Raw genomic sequence first — 20,784 nt, forward strand, 5'->3', positions numbered from 1 at the left:
GTGCAGCCCAGCCTCGTGTCCACGGCTCGCACCCACGGTCCCGGGGCCCTGAGGTGCAGCTGCCAGCGGCAGAACTGGCAGACGGCAGGGTGGCGGCCACTTATGGCTGTGTGCCCCTGGACAAGTTACTCAACCTCTCTGCCTACCAATCAGTGAAAATGGACCTTTTTTTTTTTTAAACGCAGCTCCCAAGCCTGTCAGTCAGTCACACCCCCAGCCTGCATGGGGCTCCAGGCCCAGCGACAGCTGGGGACGGGGGTGGGGGTGGGGCAGCAGTGCTGGACGTGGCCAGTCGCGGCTGCTGGGGCAGAGTGTGCGCACTGCTCCGTGCAGGAGGCCCAAGCCCAGCCTTAATTGGAGCGTCTGAACCAGGACCGTAGCAATGCTACACACCAGGGCTTTCGCGGTTTGTTTGTTTGTTTTTTAATTAACTAATTATTTTTCAGCTCAGCTTTTCCCTCTGGGGGACCACCTCAGGGGCGTAGGCTTTCCTGGAAGCAGTGGGTCTGGCCAAGAGCAAGACACCTGGGCATCAGCCAGTGCTGTCTGCTAAGCTGGGAACCCTGGAGGAAGTCACCGAGTCTCCCTGGACGGGAACTTCCGCGTGACCCCCGACCCCATGCAGGAGGCCGTGACCATCAGGGGACAAGGCATCTGTGAAAACCCAGCTCCAAGACAGGCAGGCACCAGGACTCCGCCTCCCCCAGCTTCCTGCACCTGTTGCTGCAAGCCCCGCCCGGGACGTCAGGGCACAGCCGGAGGAAAAGGCTGCAGGCTGAAACCCAGGACTGCCGTGAGCGCGCCAGGCCCTGGCCCACCAAGACGGCTTAGAAACTCCCTCCAGGCTCACCTCCCAGCCCGCCCCTCCCCCGCGGGCCCAGCCCCGACGCCCTGCCCCCACATTCCTGTCCAGCTGGGGAGGTGGCCCGCTCTCTCGTGTGGATTCGAACCTGTGCTGGCCCAGCCCCGGCAGGCTCTGCCCTGCGCCTCACAGAGACGTCTCCCCAGTGAGCGTCTTCCCCTTGCTCCCGCCTCCTCCTACCTTCAACCCCTTTCCTCCCTCACCACCGTCCGCCGCTCACCCTGCCCCAGCAGTGCCGTCCTAACCAGGAGGAGACCCCCAGGTGCCACGGAGACCAAGCAGGCTTCCGCTGCCCTCACCAACCTGTCCAAAGCGGGCAGTTCTACCATTAGTGATTCATTCCTTTGACTGAGACTTCTGAAAAAGTGTTATCATTATCAGGGGGTGCTTGCCGAGTGCAGGCTGGGCATCATTGTTTGTTCTCCTGCATCTCCGAGCACAAGACACTGAGGCCCAGAGAAGTTAAGAAACCGGCCCAAGCTCTCTCCAACAGGGGTTGTGGATCTGATCTCCGGTCTAACAAGACACAGTCCCTCCCTGCAGGGAGGACAAAGGACGGGGCTCTGAGCCACGGTGTGGGGAAGCATGGGGAGTGACAGGAAACAGAAGAGCCAGCAGTTCCTGGATATGGATATCTGAGCTGGGCTTTGAAGGATGAGCAGGAGTTCGGTGGGTAAAGGGGTGAACCCGGTCCCCAGCAAAGGGACTGACACCTGACGAGGGGCAGGGCACAGGCTGACTTGGGGACAGGCAAGGTCAAATGCACAGGACACGGAGCACCAGCCCAGCCACCCACTTAGCCCCCATCAGCGTCCGTTCGTCTGTCTTTCGGGATGGTGCGACTCCTATCTCGGCCCAGCATGGTGCCACTCCTCGGGAGGTTTCCTGAGTCGGAGCTCCCGCCCAGGTCAAGTCCTCTCTCCAGCCCGCCCCCCCCCCCCCCGCCCTCCAACCCTGACCCCAGCTGGCGGGAGACACTTGGTGAGCATTCACACTTACACGTGCGTGCCCAGGGGATGGAACCCAAAACCTAGCCCGAAAGCCCCTCCAGCTCAGAGGCCGCTGGTTTGGGGGATGTGCGTGGACGACGACTGAGCGGCGGCTTGGACGCATGGGACTGCAGGTGGAGGAGCCCTGCTATGGCCTGGGATGTGCCAGAACCAACCCCAAGGCAGCTGCACCTGCCCTTGTTCACGGCTCCCCAGCCGGGAGAGGCACAGAGGGTCCATCACCAGGGCCCAGTGCATCGCCAGTGGCTGCCTAGACCACTGAATTGCAAAGAATCCCGGCGCCTCACATGGGCTGCGATTGATTGGTGATGTCTGCCCAGGTCGCGGACATTCACCTTTCTGGAACAGAGGACGATTCTCCAGCAGGCTCCTCCTCCCCCCACCGAGGATCCCCGGGACCCTGAGAGCAGCCCATCTTGGCCCGTCCTGCCCCCTTCTCTGAGTATGTGGGTGCTGGTTGTGGTTAGTAAACACTGGTCTAAAACAAACGCGTTACAGGGTTACTCTCCTCTGTGCAACGACTAAGTGCCTGCCCTCTCCCTGGGGACCCCAGGGGCAGTCCGGCTGCCACTAGAAGCGAACGCGGTCCCATCCAGACGCCCCCCACTCCCCACCCCGCTGCCCTGCACCCCCGGAGGGGCGGTCAGGCCGAGGCACCAAGCTCCTCCAGCTGGGGTTTCCGGAACGCCTGCGGCATCCAGGAGCCCAAGGGCATGTGGCGTCTGGGCCACCTCACTTGGACACCTTGGTCTGCAGGGAGCTGGGCAGGTAGAGGTACCTCCAGATGGCATAGTAGTGGGTGCCGGCACCGAGCGCCACAAAGAGGTGCCAGATGGCGTGGGCGAAGGGGATCCTGCCGTCACTCTTGAAGAACACCATGCCCAGGCAGTAGAAGACGCCGCCAGTCATCAGCTCCCAGATGCCCTCAGTGTTGGGCTGTGGGCAAGGACAAGGGCGGGGCCTGGGTCACGGGGTTGGGGGGACAGTCAGCCATTCCCCAGCCACCCAGACCGCAGGACACGCAGGAGACAGTGCTGACCCAGAGTTCCTGGCTCGGAGCCTCGCGGTGTCAGCACCTCTCTCCTGACCTATGCTCAGACGTCACGTGCTCCGTCAGAATCTCAGAGTATCTCTGTGGCTTTTCCGCTTCTTTCTATTTATTTATTTTGAAAGGCAGAGTTGGGGGGGAGGGCTCTTCCATCCGCTAGTTCACTCCCCAAAAGGCTGCAACAACTGGAGCTGTGCCAATCCAAAGCCAGGAGCTTCTTCTGGGTCTCCCATGCAGGTGCAGGGGCCCAAGGACTTGGGCCATCTTCACTGCTTTCCCAGGACATAGTAGAGAGCTGGATCGGAAGTGGAGCAGCCGGGACTAGAACTGGTGCCCCTATGGGATGCCGACACCACAGGCAACAGCTTTATTCCCTACGCCACTACAACGGCCCTGGCTTCTTATCTTTTCTGAAAAGCAACCCGTCTGGGACACGCCCAAAGAATTCAACTCAGGGACTCACAGGGCCACCTGCACACCCACACTCACAGCAGCATTCCTCCCGGGAGACAGAAGGAAGAAGCAACCCCGGGGGCATGAAGGGAAGAACGGAGACACAAAACGTGAGCCAAGGCTCGGGGCCACCTCGCAAAACTCTGACGCCTGCCACCATAGGGAGCGGCGGGAGAATTCAGTCACAGCACAGACCCCCTCTGAGACCCCCGTTCTACCACTCAAGACCCTCGGGGCCTCAACTGCACCGGACGATGAGGAGCAGGCTGGTCGCCGGGGCTGGGAGCAGAACAAAGGATTCGCGCTTGTAACCTGCAAAGACTAAAAGGTTCCGGAGGCGGACGGCGCTGACGGGAGCGCAACAACATGAACGTGGGGCCGGCGTCAGGGTGCCGCGGGCAAAGCCGCCATACTGGAGCGCAGGTTAGGTTCCCGGATGTTCCACCTCTGATCCAGCTCTGGGAAACGCGCCTGGGAAAGCAGCGGAGGACTGCCCAAGTGCCGGGACCCCTGCATCCACGTGGGAGACCCGGATGGAGCTGCTGGCTCCTGGCTTTGGTCTGGACCATCCCCAGCTGTTGTGTGCCTGTTGGGGAGTGAATCAGGGGGTGGAAGACCTCTCTCTACCTCTCCATCACTCTGCCTATCAAATAAATACATGAATAAGCAAAATGCATGTGCCCAATGTCCCCGAAGTGTACACTGAACATCATGCTATCGTGGTACACGCTACGTTGTACGCTTCTTGGCCCCATGGGAAAGCAGCAGGCACTGGGCAGCCACGATGTCACAGAGCAGAGCGCCTGGGTTTGTTTCCCACTCCTGCTTCTGACTCCAGCTCCCTGCTAAAGCAGACCCTGGGGGGCAGCTGTGACGACTCCAGTGACTGGGTTCCTGCCACCCTATGGGAGACTTGGATTGAGTTCCCCACGTGGGGAGTGAACCAGCAGATAGAATATCTATCTATCCATTCATCTACCTATCTCTATCTATCTATCTATCTATCTATCTATCTATTTCTGAAATGGAAAACCAAAATAACACGTGTCCATGGCAAAAAAAAAAAAAAATCTTAGAGGAAACAAAACAGAAAGTAAAATGCTGTGAAGTAGCCGTGGCCGACCTAAGCACTACACGAGCCCAGCAGAACAGGAGGGGACCAGGCGGGGTGACGAGCCCCCTTGCCCCAACTCCCTGGGGGAGCCGCCACGCGCAGCATTGCACAGAATCCTTCCGGAATCCTCTCTGCACTCAGCGCACACAAACGCACTTCGTGCATTTATTTGCACGGAGCCAATCAGTTTTAGCTGAGTGGGCTCGGACCCTCCCTGCCACTCTGCAAGGCGACTTCCTCGTCCCGCGCACTCGCGTGCCCCTCGGTCTGTGTGACGGCTCCGCGGTGTCTCGGTGCACGTCACTGGGTCCCCAAGAGCGTGTGACTGAGTATAACTCACCTAAGAAGCAAACTGGGGCCACCCAGAGTCTTCCCTGCACTGTCCAGTGTCCTGCGCACAGCGCTCGCCCAGGGACACATCGCCCCCGTGTGGCAGTCACAGAAAATGCCCACGTCACCGCACCAGGGAGGTGAGCGAGCATGGTGCATTTGCAGAAGAGAACCAGACGACTTTTTTCAAATGGGAAAGAGAGGCGGGCAGTGCGGCACAACAGGTGGACAAAGCTGCCGTGTGGGACATCCCTGCAGCCCCAGTCAAGTCCCAGCTCCTCCTCTTCCGATCCAGCTTCCTGCTAACGCACCCAGCAGGTATTGGCTCAAGTACCTGAGTCCCTGCCACCCACGTGGGACACCCGGATGAAGCTCCTAGATTCTGGCTTCGGCATGGCCATTTGGGGAGTGAACCACAGGATGGAAAATCAACCTCTGTCTCTCCCTTCCTCCCTCCCTCCCTCCCTCCCTCCTTCTCTCTCCCTCCCTCCCTCCCTCCCTCCCTCTCTCTCTCTGGCTTCGGCATGGCCATTTGGGGAGTGAACCACAGGATGGAAAATCAACCTCTGTCTGTCTGTCTCTCCCTTCCTCCCTCCCTCCCTCCTTCTCCCTTCCTCCTTCTCTCTCTCTCTCTCTCTCTCTCTCTGGCTTCGACATGGCCATTTGGGGAGTGAACCACAGGATGGAAAATCAACCTCTGTCTCTCTCTCTCTCCCTTCCTCCCTCCCTCCCTCCCTTCCTCCCTCCCTCTCCCTCTCTCTCTCTCTCTGGCTTTGACATGGCCATTTGGGGAGTGAACCACAGGATGGAAAATCAACCTCTGTCTCTCTCTCTCTCTCCCTCCCTCCCTCCCTCCCTCCTTTCCTCCTTCTCCCTCCCTCCTTTCCTAGTTCTCTCTCTCTCTCTCTCTCTCTCTCTGTTGCTGTGCTTTTCAAGTGGATGAATAAAATTCTTTAAACAGGGAAAAGACACGCAACAAACAAACTGTCAATGGTGGTTGCAGCCAGGAAATCTCACTGGGGGAGGAGGCTGACAGATGACGTTTCCACACAGGGCTGATTTTCTGAAGACGTAATTCAAATTCACATAGAAGGCTACTCAAAACGTGCATGGAAAACGGGATTAAAAGATAGATTCTGTTTTCACAAAAACATTGGAAACCCACGCAGATGGTTTTGTAATACGTATTTCCCCCACGTGGATATACTGCAGTGCAAAACACATAATGTTAAAATGTCTATTTAAATAAGATCAAACATCAAGAGGCGAAAAGGTCATCTGCAAAAATAAATCACAGGGAGACTGCTAAACAGGAGGCAAAACGGGGATCTCACTGCCAAGTGTGGAAATTCACTGAAAGTCGGGGCCGGCGCCGTGGCTCACTTAGCTAATCCTCCATCTGCGGCGCCAGCATCCCATATGGGCACCGGGTTCTAGTCCCAATTGCTCCTCTTCCAGGCCAGCTCTCTGCTGTGGCCCGGGAGTGCAGTGGAGGATGGCCCAAGTGCTTGGGCCCTGCACCCCATGGGAGACCAGGAGAAGCACCTGGCTCCTGGCTTCGGATTGCTGTAGTTCCGGCCGTAGCTGCCATTTGGGGGAGTGAACCAATGGAAGAAAGACCTTTCTCTCTTTCTCTCCCTCTCACTGTCTGTAACTCTACCTGTCAAATAAATAAATAAATAATCTTTTTTAAAAATTCACTGAAAGCTACAACAAGTAGAGCGGTTTGGTGCCCGTACAAAACCAGACAGGCCCATCGGTGAGATCTGCCATCGCTCAGACACAGAGCCCCTTCTATGAGTTTTACCCACAAGGAAAGGAGCCATTCCGAACGGGAGATAATGGGACAACTGGCTACTCCCTGGGGGAGCGACACTTGTAGGAGAAATCATAGTAGGAATAAAGAATTAAAAAGTTAAAAGCAGGGGCCAGAATTGTGGCATGGCAGGTAAAGCTACCGCCTGCGACACTGGCATCCCACATGGGCGCCGGTTCAAGTCCCAGCTGCTCCACTTCTGATCCCGCTGTCTGCTGACCACCTGGGGAAGCAGTAGAAGTGCTTGGGCCCCTGCACCCACGAGGGAGACGAGGAGGAAGCTTCAGCCTGGCCCAGGTCCAGCCGTTGTGGCTGTCTGGGGAGTGACCCAGTGGATGGAAGACACCTCTCTCTCTCTCTCTCTCTAGCCCTGCCTTTCAAGTAAATAAAATAAATCTATAAATAAAACAAATGAGAGGGTTTGACAGTCTGACAGATGGCTCGGGCACTGCGGGTCACCAGCAGCCAGATGCTAGGCGGGGAGTGGGGGGTGGGGGATGGGTACTCACCATCGAAAGGATGACCAGGGCGGGGAAAAAGCCCATCACGACGTAGCACAGCAACTCCACAAGCTTGTACCTGGCGGGAAGACACGTGGCCTCTGGGCCTCGGCACCGCCGCCCCGGGGAGGAGACGGCGGGCAGGGACCCCTGGCTGGGACTCTTCCACAGAGGGCCGCTCCCAGCTGCACCTAACCGGAGTGGACACTGTGTCTCCCTCCCCAAGACTCGGCGTCCACATCTGTAGGGCGACACACTCGAGCCGGAACAGGGATGGCAAACATCGGGCCTAGCACGCACAAGGGCACTGCTGGTACTCAGCCCGTGGCAGGCATTACTATTCGATCCCAGCACCTTTCCCCAACAGGACCCAAGCAGCCACTCTGAACAGCACTGAGCTGCTGCAGCAACAGTCCCTGTGCTGGAGGGACCCGCGGTGGCATCTGTCACTCCCTGCGGCTCCTCCAGCCCTGCGTCTCTCCCCACGGCCGTCACCCAGCAGGACGGCGAGCGGAGAGCCTGGGTTACCCTGTCATCTGCCATCACCGTCTAGGGCAGGTGGATAATGGGTGCTCCCGTTCAACAGACCTAAGGTGCTCTTAACTGTGGCCACACCAGCTGGAGGTGTCTGTGTCCATCCACGGGCCTCAACACGGGGATTCCGGGGCCACCGTGTGGCCCCACCTGCCCAAAGGCACTGAGGAGGCCCTAGTGGGGTATCAGGGGGCACCCCGGCCCCCAGCCCGGACTTACCGCTCGTGGAAGAAGAAGACATAGACCGTGCCGACAGAGGCCATGATCCAGACCAGCCAGCGCATGTGGGAGGCCCACGGGCCCAGCTCCCGGAGGTTCAGCCTGGGAGACAGAGAGTGCCCAGGGCACCGCCTGAGGGGCGGTCTGCACAGGAAACCACCCCCAGAGGCGGGCAGAGCAGTCGACAAACCCAGCCAGCCATCGCCAGGCAGGGTCCCTGACCCGGAAGGCCTGGGACCAGCACATGGTCTGGGAACCTATGCACATGGCAGCGAAGGAAACGGCTCTTTACATGCACTGTGGCACGGGCGGTTAAGCTGGCTCAAGTCCCGGCTGCTCCGCTTCCGATCTAGTTCCCCGCTATTGTGCCTGGGAAGGCAGCAGAAGGCGGCCCAAGTGCTTGGGCCCCTGCACCCACATGGGAGACCCGGGTAGAGTCTGAGCTGGCCCAGCCCCAGCTGTTGCAGCCATTTAGAGAGTGAACCAGCAGATGGAAGATCTCTCTCTCTCTCTCTCTGCCTTCCAAGTAAATAAAATAGACCTTTTTTATTAAAAAAAAAATGTGGATAAAGACATTCATCGCGGCACGGTCCCAGTCCAGTCCTCAAGTGGCAACTGGGGGGGGGGGGAGCAGCAAGGGTGCGGCTGGCCAGCACGATGTTGGCTGCTGGCGTCCAAGACCACGCCACGCTGACAGTAATTCACTGAATTTTCAAGCAGCTCCCGGGGAGACTCTGAACGTCTCCCAGCACAGGGGAATGGTGCAAACTGAGGGGACGGCTATGGTCGCTGCAGGATTCGCCTCCCTCACCTCTCGCAGATGTCTAGACCTGACGTCCTCCCGTCCATGGCCGAGGAGTGGACGGTCTCCAAGCTCCGGCTCTGCCCAGCGCTGCTCTCCCCCGCCCCTCCCTCACTGCGTCCTGGCTCCCCCCACCCCCCCCCGCGACTTCCTCCACCCCCGCCACGATCAGCCTCCACACTCGCCAGAGTGCGGCGCCCCCAGTTCTGAACCACCACCTCCAACCTGAAGCTGTGGCTGACCGGTCCTCCCGAGTTAGGGTCACTCAGTGACCCGGGCCGACCCGACTCACGAAGTGCAATAGAAAGCAAAAAAAAAAAAAAAAAAAAAAAAAAAACCACAGCAGAGGCGAGGGGGAAATAAAGTCAGCACCCATCTGTGGCCGCCCTCAGTTCCCCCGCCTTGCAGATCCCATTCTGCACTTGGGCCGGCTCTAGAATAATCCAGCTGGGCCCTGAGAGAACCGGCCTGGGGGAGGCGCAATGTTGCGTCTTGGCAGTAGAGGGCGCTGCGCAGCGCCACCTGGTGCCCGTGGCTGGCACTGCCTCTAAAGAGAGACATTTTTCCGCACTGGGAAGCTGCACCTGTCCACTAAGGTACCCTAACAGCAGCACAGCCCGTGCCTGCAGCCCCACACGGGAGTTTAGGGCTCCCCAGGGACTTTCAGTCCAGCAAGCCAATTTACAAAGGAGCCATCTTCCACTGCCTTCCCAGGTGCATTCGCACGGAGCTGGATCTGAAGTGGAGCAGCCGGGACTTGAACCAGTACCCATATGGGATGCCACCATCAGAGGCAGCAGCTTAACCAATGGCGCCACAACACGGGCCCCGTTCCTTACGGATGTCGGTCACCCTCACTAGTCAGTCCCCTGTCAATCATCCTCAATATTACATTGTCCTTGTTCAAATCACTGGACAGTTTCTGATTCTGGAACACTGCCAGCAGTTTAAGAAATATGAAGACCTGGCTGGCACCTGGTCACTGGGGACACCCACGTCCCACATCCCAGGACCGGAGTCCTCCCCCAGCTCCGGCTCCTGACTCCAGCTTCCTGCCAATGCAGACCCCAGGGGCGGAGGTGACAGCTCAGCCGGCTGCGTCTCTGCCACCCCTGTGGGAGACCTGGACTGAGCCCCGGCTCCCAGCTCTGACAGATACGGCGTTTGACGGGAACTTCCTGTCTCTCCGCCTCCCAGATGAATTAAGACAGAAAAAGAGAAAGCATAGGACCACCTGCTTGTTCCAACATGGACAAACACCTACACGGCTGGACGTTGGGGGCTGGGCACGAGCCCCAACCTACGACTTTATTATCTGTGCACACGGAGACACACGTACAATACCAGTCTTGACTGGCTTTGTCTGGAACGGGACAGTTGAGGGGTGGGGAAAGGAAGCCCTCTAACCTCGCTCTGGAATAAGTTCCTTGAATGAGATCGGCTACATAAATCTTCTACCCCTGTTGAATCTGATTGCCATCACGGGCAAGTTCAGTCTAAAGGCAAATAGATACCCCAGCTCATCGGCAAATAAATACCCCAGGAGCATCGGTGCACACCGGGCCGGGCATCTTTCCAAGAGTGTCGGGAAGCCCGTGGGCAGGGGGCTGGGCACAGCACAGACGGGCAGGGCAGAGGAGCGGAGCCAGGGATGGGGTGGGGTGAAGGAGAGGGCAAGGGGTGGGAATCAAACCACACACCTGCCATTTTTAACTGAAACTGTTAGATTTAATGTTTTTAAAGATTTGTTCTTTTTATTTGAGAGATTAACAGAAAGTGACAGAGAGCTTCCATAATCTGGTTCACTCCCCAAATGCCTGCAACGGCTGCGGCTGGGCTGGGCCAAAGCCAGGAGCCAGGAGCTCCATCCACGTCTCCCACATGGGCGGCAGGGGCCCAAGTGCTCGGGCCATCACCCAGTGCTGTCCCTGTACATGAGCAGAAAGCTGGACCTGAAGCAAAGCAGTCAGGACCCCAAACCAGTGCTCCGATACGGGATGCCGGCATCGCAAATGGCGGCCTAGCCCTCGGCACCACAGAGCCAGCCCTACATTTAATCTTTTTTTTTTTTTTTTAAAGGCAGAGTGGACAGTGAGAGAGACAGACAGAGAGAAAGGTCTTCCTTTGCCGTTGGTTCACCCTCCAATGGCCGCCATGGCCGGCGCACTGCAGCCGGCGCACCGCGCTGATCCGATGGCAGGAGCCAGGTGCTTCTCCGGGTCTCCCATGGGGTGCAGGGCCCAAGCACCTGGGCCATCCTCCACTGCACTCCCGGGCCACAGCAGAGAGCTGGCCTGGAAGAGGGGCAACCGGGACAGAACCCGGCGCCCCGACCAGGACTAGAACCCAGTGTGCCGGCGCCGCAAGGCGGAGGATTAGCCTAGTGAGCCGTGGCGCTGGCCCCTACATTTAATCTTAACTCAGCTTTGTTCAACTTGACACAAACACTTCACCATGAAGTTCACTGCAGCTCTGAAGTTAAGACAAATCATGGAAGGTGTACGGAAGCTGGGCCTTTTACATTAAATGTTTCCAGGCCGGCGTCGTGGCGAGGCGGGTTCAGCCACCACCTGCGACTCCAGCATCCATACAAGCACCAGTTCAAGTCCCAGCTGCTCTGCTTCTGATCCAGCTCCCTGCTAATGCGCCTGGGAAAGCAGTGGAAGACAGCCCAAGTGCTTAGGTCCCTGCACCCACGTGGGAGACCCGGATGGAGCTCCTGGCTCCTGGCTTCAGCAGAGCCCAGCCCTGGCTGCTGCAGGCATTTGGGGAGTGAGCCAGGGATGGAAGATTTCTCTTGCAATAAATAAAATAAATCTTAAAAGTGTTTAAATGTTTCCATTGTCAGCTAACTCCGGATAGAACTCTGTTGTTTCATCCTGCTCCGGCCATGCCCCATCCTTCATGAACCCCAGTAGTTGTACATTGTCACAGTTTGTAACACTCACAGTCTATCCCAGGGCCGACCCACCCCACACAGCTTTGTTTGCCACAGGTGCGTCCTACCCCCCACCGCTGCCCTTAACCGGTTCGGGATTGTGTAGGAGGAGAGGAGCAGGACTTCCTCTTAAACAGCTAGATTTTACTCCTGAAGCCATTTTGTCCCAGAACTTCTTACCGTTTTAATTTTTGCTGTTTTTTTTTTTTAAAGATTTATTTATTTGAAAGGCAGAGTTACAGAGAGACAGGGGGGAGAGGCAGAGAGAGAGAGAGCTCTTCAAAGCCAGGAGCGTCTTCTAGGTCTCCCAAGTGGATGCAGGGGCCCAAGCACTTGGGCCGTCTTCCACTGCTTCCCCAGCCCACAGCAGAGAGCTGGATCGGAAGTGGAGCAGCCAGGACTCGAACCGGCGCCCATATGGAATGCCGGCACTGCAGGTGGCTTAACTCACTGTGCCACCGCGCCAACCCCCTCCCAAAACCTTTTCATTCACACGCTGACCCAGTGCTTGCCTATCGCTTTCATCTGCGTGATGACCTCACATCTTCCCCAAAGTCAGCCGTGGGAAAGTCGTAGCGGCGTCTCCGCCATGTCCGGCATAAGGTGCCGTGGGCAGGCAGTGCACCAGGCAGCCTGAGCCACCGCCTCTGTGACCTCCTCCTGCCCAGCTCAGTGCTTGTCTCTCTGTCCTCAACTCAATGCACTAGGGACAGAGAAAAGCTGGGACATGAACTAGAATACAGGACAACCTGGACCCGCACTGTCCATCACTGTCCAACCTCAACGACCGGAGGCTGCAGAAGCTGGGGACCTCAGCATGGGGCTGCACACCAGCTTCCCCCAAGCCGTGAAGATGAGCCAGCAGTGAGCCATGAGTGTGCCCAACAGCCACCAGGGCTCTCGCAGGATACATGTAAGCAACGGCTTCCAGTGCCATACACCAGAGGGCGCTGTTTCACTACCATCGTCTCAGGAAGCGTGTGCGCAATAGCCCTGGAACTGCACGCCAGGGGGCGCTGTTTAATGTCTCTCACACACCCCACTCCATCCCTCCCACCCCCTACCCCGCCCTCCACCTGGAACCAACCAGGGAAGGTAATTTGAAAACTGGCTCCAGCTGCATAAAGCAGTCCCAAGCCTCAGCCTGTGGTCCTGCAGCCAACCCTACTGCCGGGCTCATCTCTGACTCCCCAGGGAGCCCTCGCCTGTCCCCAGTGAGGACAGAGGGAGGATCGGGGGCCCCCTGCAGCTGTGGGTGAGCGGCAGGAGCCCTCAGATGGCTGTGTAGGAGGTTCAGGGGGTTGAGACACACCCCCTTGCAGCTCCACGCACCCCACACTCTTCTGGCTTCTCTGCACGGTGCTGGCTGTGGCTTCCTCTCCCCACGGACGCCCCATCAGCATTTTAACTCTGTTCTCTGTTTCGTTGGCATGGAGGAAGGCAGGTTCTGGGTCACCCTGATCCTTCTGCTGGGCAGGTGCCTGACAATCCCCCACCCAGAGAGATGGCGGCCAGCAATGGCCGATGTCCTCCAAACCCTGGTCTTTCCTCCTCTTTCTCCACCTCCGGCAGCCACCGCCACACAGACTTTGCTGCTAAATGTCTCGTCCACCCACCCGCCCCGCCTAGCCTGCACGGCCACAGCCATGGCCCCTGCACAGGACAGGAAGCCCCGCCCACACCTCAGCTGCCAGCCAGTCCCCAACGCAAAACCATCCACGTCCGGTTGCAAAGCCTGTGCCGAGGGCGGACCCGGCAAAACGGCTCTCCTGGCCCTGCACACAGGTGCACGGACGTCCACAAGGCCACCGGCCACGGTCACTGGCAACACAGGAGCCACGCAAACACCCATCAGCAGGAGTGCCGGATCTCCCCTCCCAGCACCACTGACCGCACTCCCGCAGGCAACCCGAGAGGAACGAGGCGACAAGGGCACTGACGGGGAGACGGCGGCCGGCAGGGCTGTGCTGCGGTGACTCGGTCCGGGCGTGATGACTGCAGCGGGGTGGGGGCCGAGGGGGTGCCCCGGGGGCCAGTCTTGTCTTGTTTCCTGACCCAGTGCTGGCTACAGCCAGGGAACACCCGGCAGAGGCAGACACGGGGACTGTGCACACGGTGGCACCTCAGTCAAACCCTTCCCGAAGCAGCCGCCGGGGGGGCCGGGTGTCCACGGCCTGGGGGCTTTATCACTGGGCCCGGCCCTGCCGAGCCAGCCGTGGGGGGGACTCCGAGTCCAATACTCCTCTGGCAGGTGCATTTTGAAGCTGACGATTTTGTGTGGCCCGCGAATGACATCAAAATATCTAAAATGCCCTGGGCAGAAAAAAAGTTTCCCCACCTCCATTAAGGCAAAGAAGCCCATTCATGAGCTAACATGACGAAGAGACTCCAGCACTGACGACATCAGGAACCTCCCTGGGTGGGGTCGGCGCTGTGACGTAGGTTAAACCTCCCCTATGCAGCGCTGGCATCCCACGTGGGCGCCGGCTGCTCCACGTCCGATCCAGCTCTCTGCTATGGCCTGGGAAAGCAGCAGAAGATGGCCCAGGTGCTGGGGCCCCTGCACCCACGTGGGAGACCCGGAAAAAGCTCCTGGCTTTGGCCTGGCCCAGCTCCAGCCGTTGTGGCCACTTGGGGACCAACAGACGGAAGCTATCTCTATCTCTCTCTGTGTGTGTCTCTAACTCTTTCAAAGAAGTAAATAAATCTTAAAAAAAAAAAAAAAAAAAAAACTCCTTGGGCAGAAACCCAATAGCAAACGTGCGTGCTCACTGCTCAGAGACAGACGTGCAGATGTTGAGGGCACCACACCTCCCGCGGCTGCTGGGGGCGGGACTCACCAGGGCGCGTAGGAGGCCGCTATGAAGAAGTAGATGACCATGCGGTCGGACATGTGCAGACAGTGCTCCACCGTCCTAGGGCACACAGAGAGCTGTGGTCAGGGCTGGGCGGCAGGGCGGGGCCGGCATCCCCAGAGCCAGGCCGTGCACCACGGTGCCTGCCCCCGGGGCGGATGGGCCCCGGGCTGGCTGGGGCTGGCTTGCCTCCAGCGGGTGCCACAACCCTGGGCCTCCGTGGACTTCGTCGTCCGCCTCGAGGGCAGAGTGCAACGCTCCATCCACGTGAACACACTGCAGGAAGTTCCGTGGCAAATGGAGAGAAAACGTAAGTTCATTCTGGTGCAAAAACGTTTGAAATTCATGCATGTGAGGTGCCCGGACAAAGTTCATATGCAAAAAAAAATTTTTTTTTTTAATTTGTATGCATGGATTTCAAACCTGTGTGTGGATTTCATTTTGCACCAAAATAAAATTTTTTTCATTCCTTTCTCCCACAAACGTTTTGAAGGACCCTCATACGAAATAGAAACATTCCAGAAATAATTTCTACAGTTTTAATGGCACACTGTTGAGGGGTGTGCGCGAAGCTTGTTCCGTGCGGCACAGGGGAAGTAGCCACGCTATCTACGCTACCCTCCCACAGGTAGTCACTCGCTAAGTGGTTTGCAAATCTACCTTCACGGTTTGAGACAGCCACAGGGCTCTCGGGCTGCGTGAGCAGTACAAGCGTTAGCGTATGACCAGTGTATGACCAGCGTGGCAGCTGGCCTCCCAGACTACCTGAGTGCCCACTTCCTGTTCCCGTGCACACCTCAAACAGGGTCACACAACAAACAGGGTCAACTCAGGGGCCCTGGAGACAATGGAGCGTGCATTCCCGGGCTGGACCACGTAAGCAGGGCCCGTGCGTCCCCAAACATCTGCCACCAACCGGCCAGGCAGGGGCAGGGGCAGCCTTGGGGGTGGGGCCTGGGACCCCGGTCGAGAGGATGGCTTGGTGGGACCCTGGACAGAGCCACACAGCAAACTCCTGGACCGCTGACCCCCAAAGCTGAGATAGCAAATGTCTGTGGTTACAAGAAGCCACCAGGCTTTAGGGGCTGATGCCGTGTGACTTCTATCGCAATCATAAAAACTCAACAAACCCAAACTGCAATGGTCAGGGGCGCTCCCGCCCACCCTGCCAGTGCAACTGGGGACCGATGTGGGTGGCCCGGGGAGGGGACGCCGAGGCCCTGCTGTGACAGGGCCCGTGCCCTGCCCCCGGGGTCACCTGAGGTGGCTCTTCTTCCAGGAGACGGTGTGGAACACGGTGGACACCACGAAGAGGCCGCAGAGGCCCAGGCCGTAGATCCAGGCGGAGAGCGTCTCCCAGTCGTCGTCCGACAGGAAGTAGAGGTTGGAGCTGCCAAGGATGCTGGGGACGATCCAGAACTGCAGGGAGGAGGCGGGGCGGGCGTGTGTGATGCCCGGGGGGGGGGGGCACGTGGGGCCTCTGGGGCCCTCCCAGGCCTGCACCTGCCCCAGGCCACAGAGGACCTGAACTGCTTCATTCTCCTTCTCTTTCATGGGCCTGGCTCTAAATTCCAAGAGGTGCACGGGGCCAGCGGCTAAGAGCTGGGGCATTCTGTTCCCAAAGCCACCCAGGTACCACGGGGGGAAGGGGTGCGGCCCCCCACGGCCCGGCCCCACGCAGAGGAGCCTGATGCACCACGTGTCACACAAGGTCCTCTCGTGGTCCCCTGAAGGCAGAGGAGCCAGCCTCTAGGCTGGGGGGGAGGGGCACCAGCACCAAGGCACGGCACGGGGCAGGGTCCTCAGTAAGAGGCCATCGGCCAGCCACCAACCTGTCCCTCTGCACACGGCCGACTGAATGTCACTGGGCAAGAGGGGGCGTGGAATCACGAACATTCAGACATCACTCAGTGGCACAGCAGGTTAAGCTGCTGCCTGTGACGCCAGCGTCTCATGTAAGCACCGGTTCGAGTCCCGGCTGTTCCACTTCCGATCCGACTCCCTGCTCATGCACCCGGGAAAGCAGCAAAAGATGGCCCGAGTGCTCGGGCCCCTGCACCCACTTGGGAGCTCCGGGTGGAGTTCCGGACTTCACCTGGCCCAGGCCGATCGTGACAACCACATGGGGAATGAACCACTGGACAGAAGTTCTCTCCCTGTCTCCCCCTCTCTAACCCTGCCTTTCAAATAAACTTTTAAAAAAATCACTTTCCTAAATTTTAATACATAGCCTTAAAAAACAGAGACCGCATCACGCTGTTTCATAACCTAGGGGTGGAACTTCCCTGGGCTGTCAATCTTCCCAAAAGATTTATTTACTTATTTTAAAGGGCAGAGGTACACAGAGGAGGAGAGACAGAGAGAGAGAGAGGTCTTCCATCTGCTGGTTCAGTCCCCAGTTGGCTGCAACGGTCAGAGCTGGGCCAGGCTGAAGCCAGGAGGTCCTTCCGGGTCTCCCATGTTGGTGCAGGGGCCCAAGCACTTGGGCCATCTTCCACTGCTTTCCCAGACCATCAGCAGGGAGCTGGATTGGAAGTGGAGCAGCCGGGACTCGAACCAGAGCCCACATGGGATGGCGCTGCTGCAGCACTACACCACAGCACCGGCTCCTTGACTGTGTGTTGTGTTCTGTGACCCGCCCCCCCACCATCCCAGTACTCATTCATTCATTCACTCACTCATTTGTGCCGCCGGGCCCAGCATCACCATTGCTGGCCAGCACTAACGAGAGACCGTGTCCAGTGAACAAAGGATGATAGCTCCCCCACCCCTGCAGGTGCCCGCTGCGTGGGCTGTGCCTCCTACTGGGTTCCCAGCCCCCTAGCTGCCCCCAGAGACAAACAGCAGCAGGGGAGTGCGGCCCCTCTTCCCTGGGAGGCGGCCGCTGGTGCCTGAGCCACCGTGGGAGCGGTTCTGATGACCCCCCTCTGCAGATGGAGAGATGCAGGCTCGCAGCTGGGCCTCACTGCCGGTGGGGAGCAGTGTAGACCTGACTCGCCGCGATGCTCGCGCACCGAGCAGAGAGTGCCCGAGTCAGCAACACTGTCACAGCCCCCACCCCATGCTAGCTGCCCTCGCCCCATAGGCCTCTGGGGCACGGATTTGGAAACGGCCCCCATGGGACCCAGGGTGGCCTGGCCAGGAACGGTTTGCTGAATGACTAAGTGATGGACTGCTACGTTCCGGCTAAGAATCCCGGAGGGCAATGAGGGCATCGATGGCCCAGGGTTCCTCGGGATAAGGGCAGGTGGGAAGTCAGGAGTGGGGGCTTCAGCCAGGCTCCGACGCAAAGGGCCTCACTGGGCGGGTTGGGCGGAGACAGCGGGAGCTCCAGGCAGATGATGCTGCACTGAGTACCAGGGAGCCGCTGACAGCCCTCGGCACAAAGGAGAGGCGCGCTCAGCCCCATGGACCCCAGGGACCGTCCCTCCTCTGAGGACCACAGGGGACTCCAGGAACGGGCCCTAAGCCCCAAGCCGCCCCCAGCCCCCTGCAAGGGCCCACTCACGGCGTGGGTGGCACAGTTGGCTGCGTGCTCGTACTCCGTGGGCTGGTACCGCTTGTGGGCGGGGACTCGGTGGTTCATGAACCTACAATGACAGGCAGGATCTCAGGGGGCCGGGCTGGGGAGGCAGCTGCAGCCGGAGCCCCCCCACCCCGCCCTCCCACCCACCTACATTTTCCCAGGGGGAGGGGGAAGCAGCTGTGGGACCCCTGGAATCTGCAGTCTCCCACCTCAGCCCCTGCCACCCACGTGGAGACCTGGAGGCGGCTCTGGGCAGGGAACCAGTGGATGGGAAGTTCTCGCTCGCTCTCTCTCGCTCGCTCTCACTCGCTCGCTCTCTGCCTTTCGAATAAATAAGCATTTATAAAAACACTTCTGAAGAGTTTCATGAAGTTCTCCGAAAATATGTACTATGAGAAAACTGTACAGGTTTCCATTTTTTTGCTCCAAAATAAATGAATTCCATTTTTCCACCAAATTTTTAAATTATTTATTTTTATTAGACAGAGAGAGAGAGAGACAGGTCTTCCATCTGCTCGTGCACTCCCTAAAAGCTCGCCGGAGCCAGGTGTGGGCCAGGATGACGTCAGGAGGCAGGAACTCCGTCCAGGCCCCCCCCCCCCCACAGGGGAGCAGGAGCCCAGGTCCTTGAGCCACGGCCACTGCCTCGCAGGTGCAACAGTAGCAGACAGACCCCAGGGCGGAGGAGCCAGAACTCAGTCCAGACCCCGACACGGGGCACCGGCATCCTAACTGCTGCGCCAAACGCCCGCCATTTTCCACAAACTTCTTGAAGCATCCGCGTCCAGCTCGGCTCGGCTCGTGCCCCCCCGGGAAGTGCCCTCCTGCCCTCCCAGGGTCACCTTTCCCCAGAGGATAGCCCGCTCTGACACCACCACTGGAGGTCACCGCCTGCTCCCCGCCTCGCTCTCCAGGCGCCCTCACCCTCCACACCCTTCTGTGCCCGCTTTCTTTGGCTCACGGAGATTCTGGGGAGATTTATCTGTGTTGCTGGAGACAGAAGCGAGCTCTTTCCATGGCCACGTGGGTTTTGCCGCTGGCTACACCACGGACGGCAAATGGGAGCTGCCGCCCGGGGTGGCTGGGCTCACAATGTCTGTGTGCACACCTCTGGGTGGACACAATGCACCCATTTCTGCGGGAACTGGGGTTGCTAAGTGGCCTTATCTTAAACACAAACACTCCCAGGGCCAGCACTGTGGTGCAGGGGGTTAAACCCCTGCCTGTGACTTCGGCATCCCATATGGGCGCCGGTTCGAGTCCCGGCTCTTCCACTTCCGATCCAGCTCATTGCAATGCACCTGGGGAAGCCACAGAAGATGGCCCAGGTACTTGGGTCCCTGCCACCCACGTGGAAGACCCAGATGGAGTTCCAGGCTCCTGGCTTTGGCCTGGCCCAGCACCAGGCTCTGTGGCCACTTGGAGGGTGAACCAGCAGACGGAAGCTCTCTCTCTCCCCCTCCCTCTTCCTCTCTCCCTCCCCCTCCCTCTCCCCTCCCCAGGTCATTCTGCCTTTCAAATAAATCTGTACGTCACTTTAAATAGATGCAAACAAGCATTCCTGATGCGTTGGCGTCGCCCCGTGCCCGATGCCCCCTCCAGGGGTTGCAGTGCCCAGAGCTCAAGAAATGAGCTCACCCAGCGGCACTGAGGGCCTCGCCAGGTCGGCTGACCTCTGAGCGGGGCACCACCGAGATGTGACTGCTCGGGGACACGGACGCCAGGCTGGGACCACACGCAGGGCCCAGCTGGGCAGTGGAAAGCATCCGAGAGCCGGGAGGTGCAACATGCGCACACATCTGGATTCCAGCCGGCAGGAGCCCCTTGGCCTCTGATGGGCATCATCCACCAGGGGGCGCTAAACTCAGCCAGACGCACCGAAATCCTGGCAGGGACTACGGAGGACCCAGCCCTGCCCCCAAAAAAGAAAAACAAGAAACCAGAATGTGATGCAGAACAAAGGGCTCAGTGCAGGAGAGCTCACTGAGCACCTACTGAGCACCTTCTGTATGCCAGGATCATGTTAGTTCCCTTCTGTGTGTAGGCTGCAGGCTATGCACTAGGCACCTTCTGTATGCAGACTCCATAAACAGTGCAGGCAGGGCAAGAGTGAAGGTGGGGGTGGGGGGTCCTCTAGGCACTGACCCTGACTCGCCCTGGGGGCTCTGGGGTCCTTGTCCCCCTTGGCACCTGGATCACTCCATAGGTCCAATGCAGCTGCCCCATCCACCCGCTCCCCCCATCCACCCTGGCGCCCCCCCAGCCCAAGTGCCTGCCCCTCTCCCAGGGCAGCCCAGGAAGCCGTCAGCGAGCAAGGCTGGCTCAGTAGCCACAGGCTCATGAAGACTGGCTTAGTAAGTCAGCGTGTGACAGGCTCCCGGGGTGCTCCGCCACCCACACGTCTGAAATCCCAGCCCCAGTACCTGTGAGTGGGACCTTATTGGGACTGTTGCCATCCTACATCGTTGTTTTTTTTTTTAATTTATTTATTTATTTTATTTGAAAAGTGGAGTTACAGAGAGGGAGAGGCAGAGACAGAGAGAGGAGTCTTCCAACGCTGGTTCACTCCCCAAATGGCTGCGACAGCTGGGGTTGGGCCAGTCGGAAAACGAGAACCAGGAGCTGCTTCCTGGTCTCCCACATGGGTGCATCCTCCGCTGCTTTCCCAAGTGCATTAGCAGGGAGCTGGATCTGAAGTGGAGCAGCTGGGACTCGAACCTGTGCCCATAGCAGGTGCCAGCGCTACAGGCGGCAGCTTAACCTGCTACACAACAGTG

The 20,784-nt window shown here is 58.8% G+C and overlaps 1 protein-coding gene across 1 annotated transcript in view; it reads right to left on the reverse strand.

Moving 5' to 3' along the window:
- Positions 1-20,784, reverse strand: part of MMD2 (monocyte to macrophage differentiation associated 2) — a 42,042-nt gene continuing 21,258 nt past the window's right edge. The window contains exons 2-7 of the mRNA XM_002723068.4: positions 17,990-18,071; positions 15,740-15,900; positions 14,467-14,541; positions 7,887-7,988; positions 7,143-7,212; positions 1-2,808 (exon numbers count right to left, since the gene is read on the reverse strand). Coding sequence (XP_002723114.1) covers positions 2,605-2,808; positions 7,143-7,212; positions 7,887-7,988; positions 14,467-14,541; positions 15,740-15,900; positions 17,990-18,071 — 694 coding nt within the window. The 3' untranslated portion in view covers positions 1-2,604. The remainder of the gene's footprint in view (positions 2,809-7,142; positions 7,213-7,886; positions 7,989-14,466; positions 14,542-15,739; positions 15,901-17,989; positions 18,072-20,784) is intronic.

Source organism: Oryctolagus cuniculus, chromosome 19 (assembly GCF_964237555.1).
Source record: "Oryctolagus cuniculus chromosome 19, mOryCun1.1, whole genome shotgun sequence".
NCBI classification, from domain to species: domain Eukaryota; kingdom Metazoa; phylum Chordata; class Mammalia; order Lagomorpha; family Leporidae; genus Oryctolagus; species Oryctolagus cuniculus.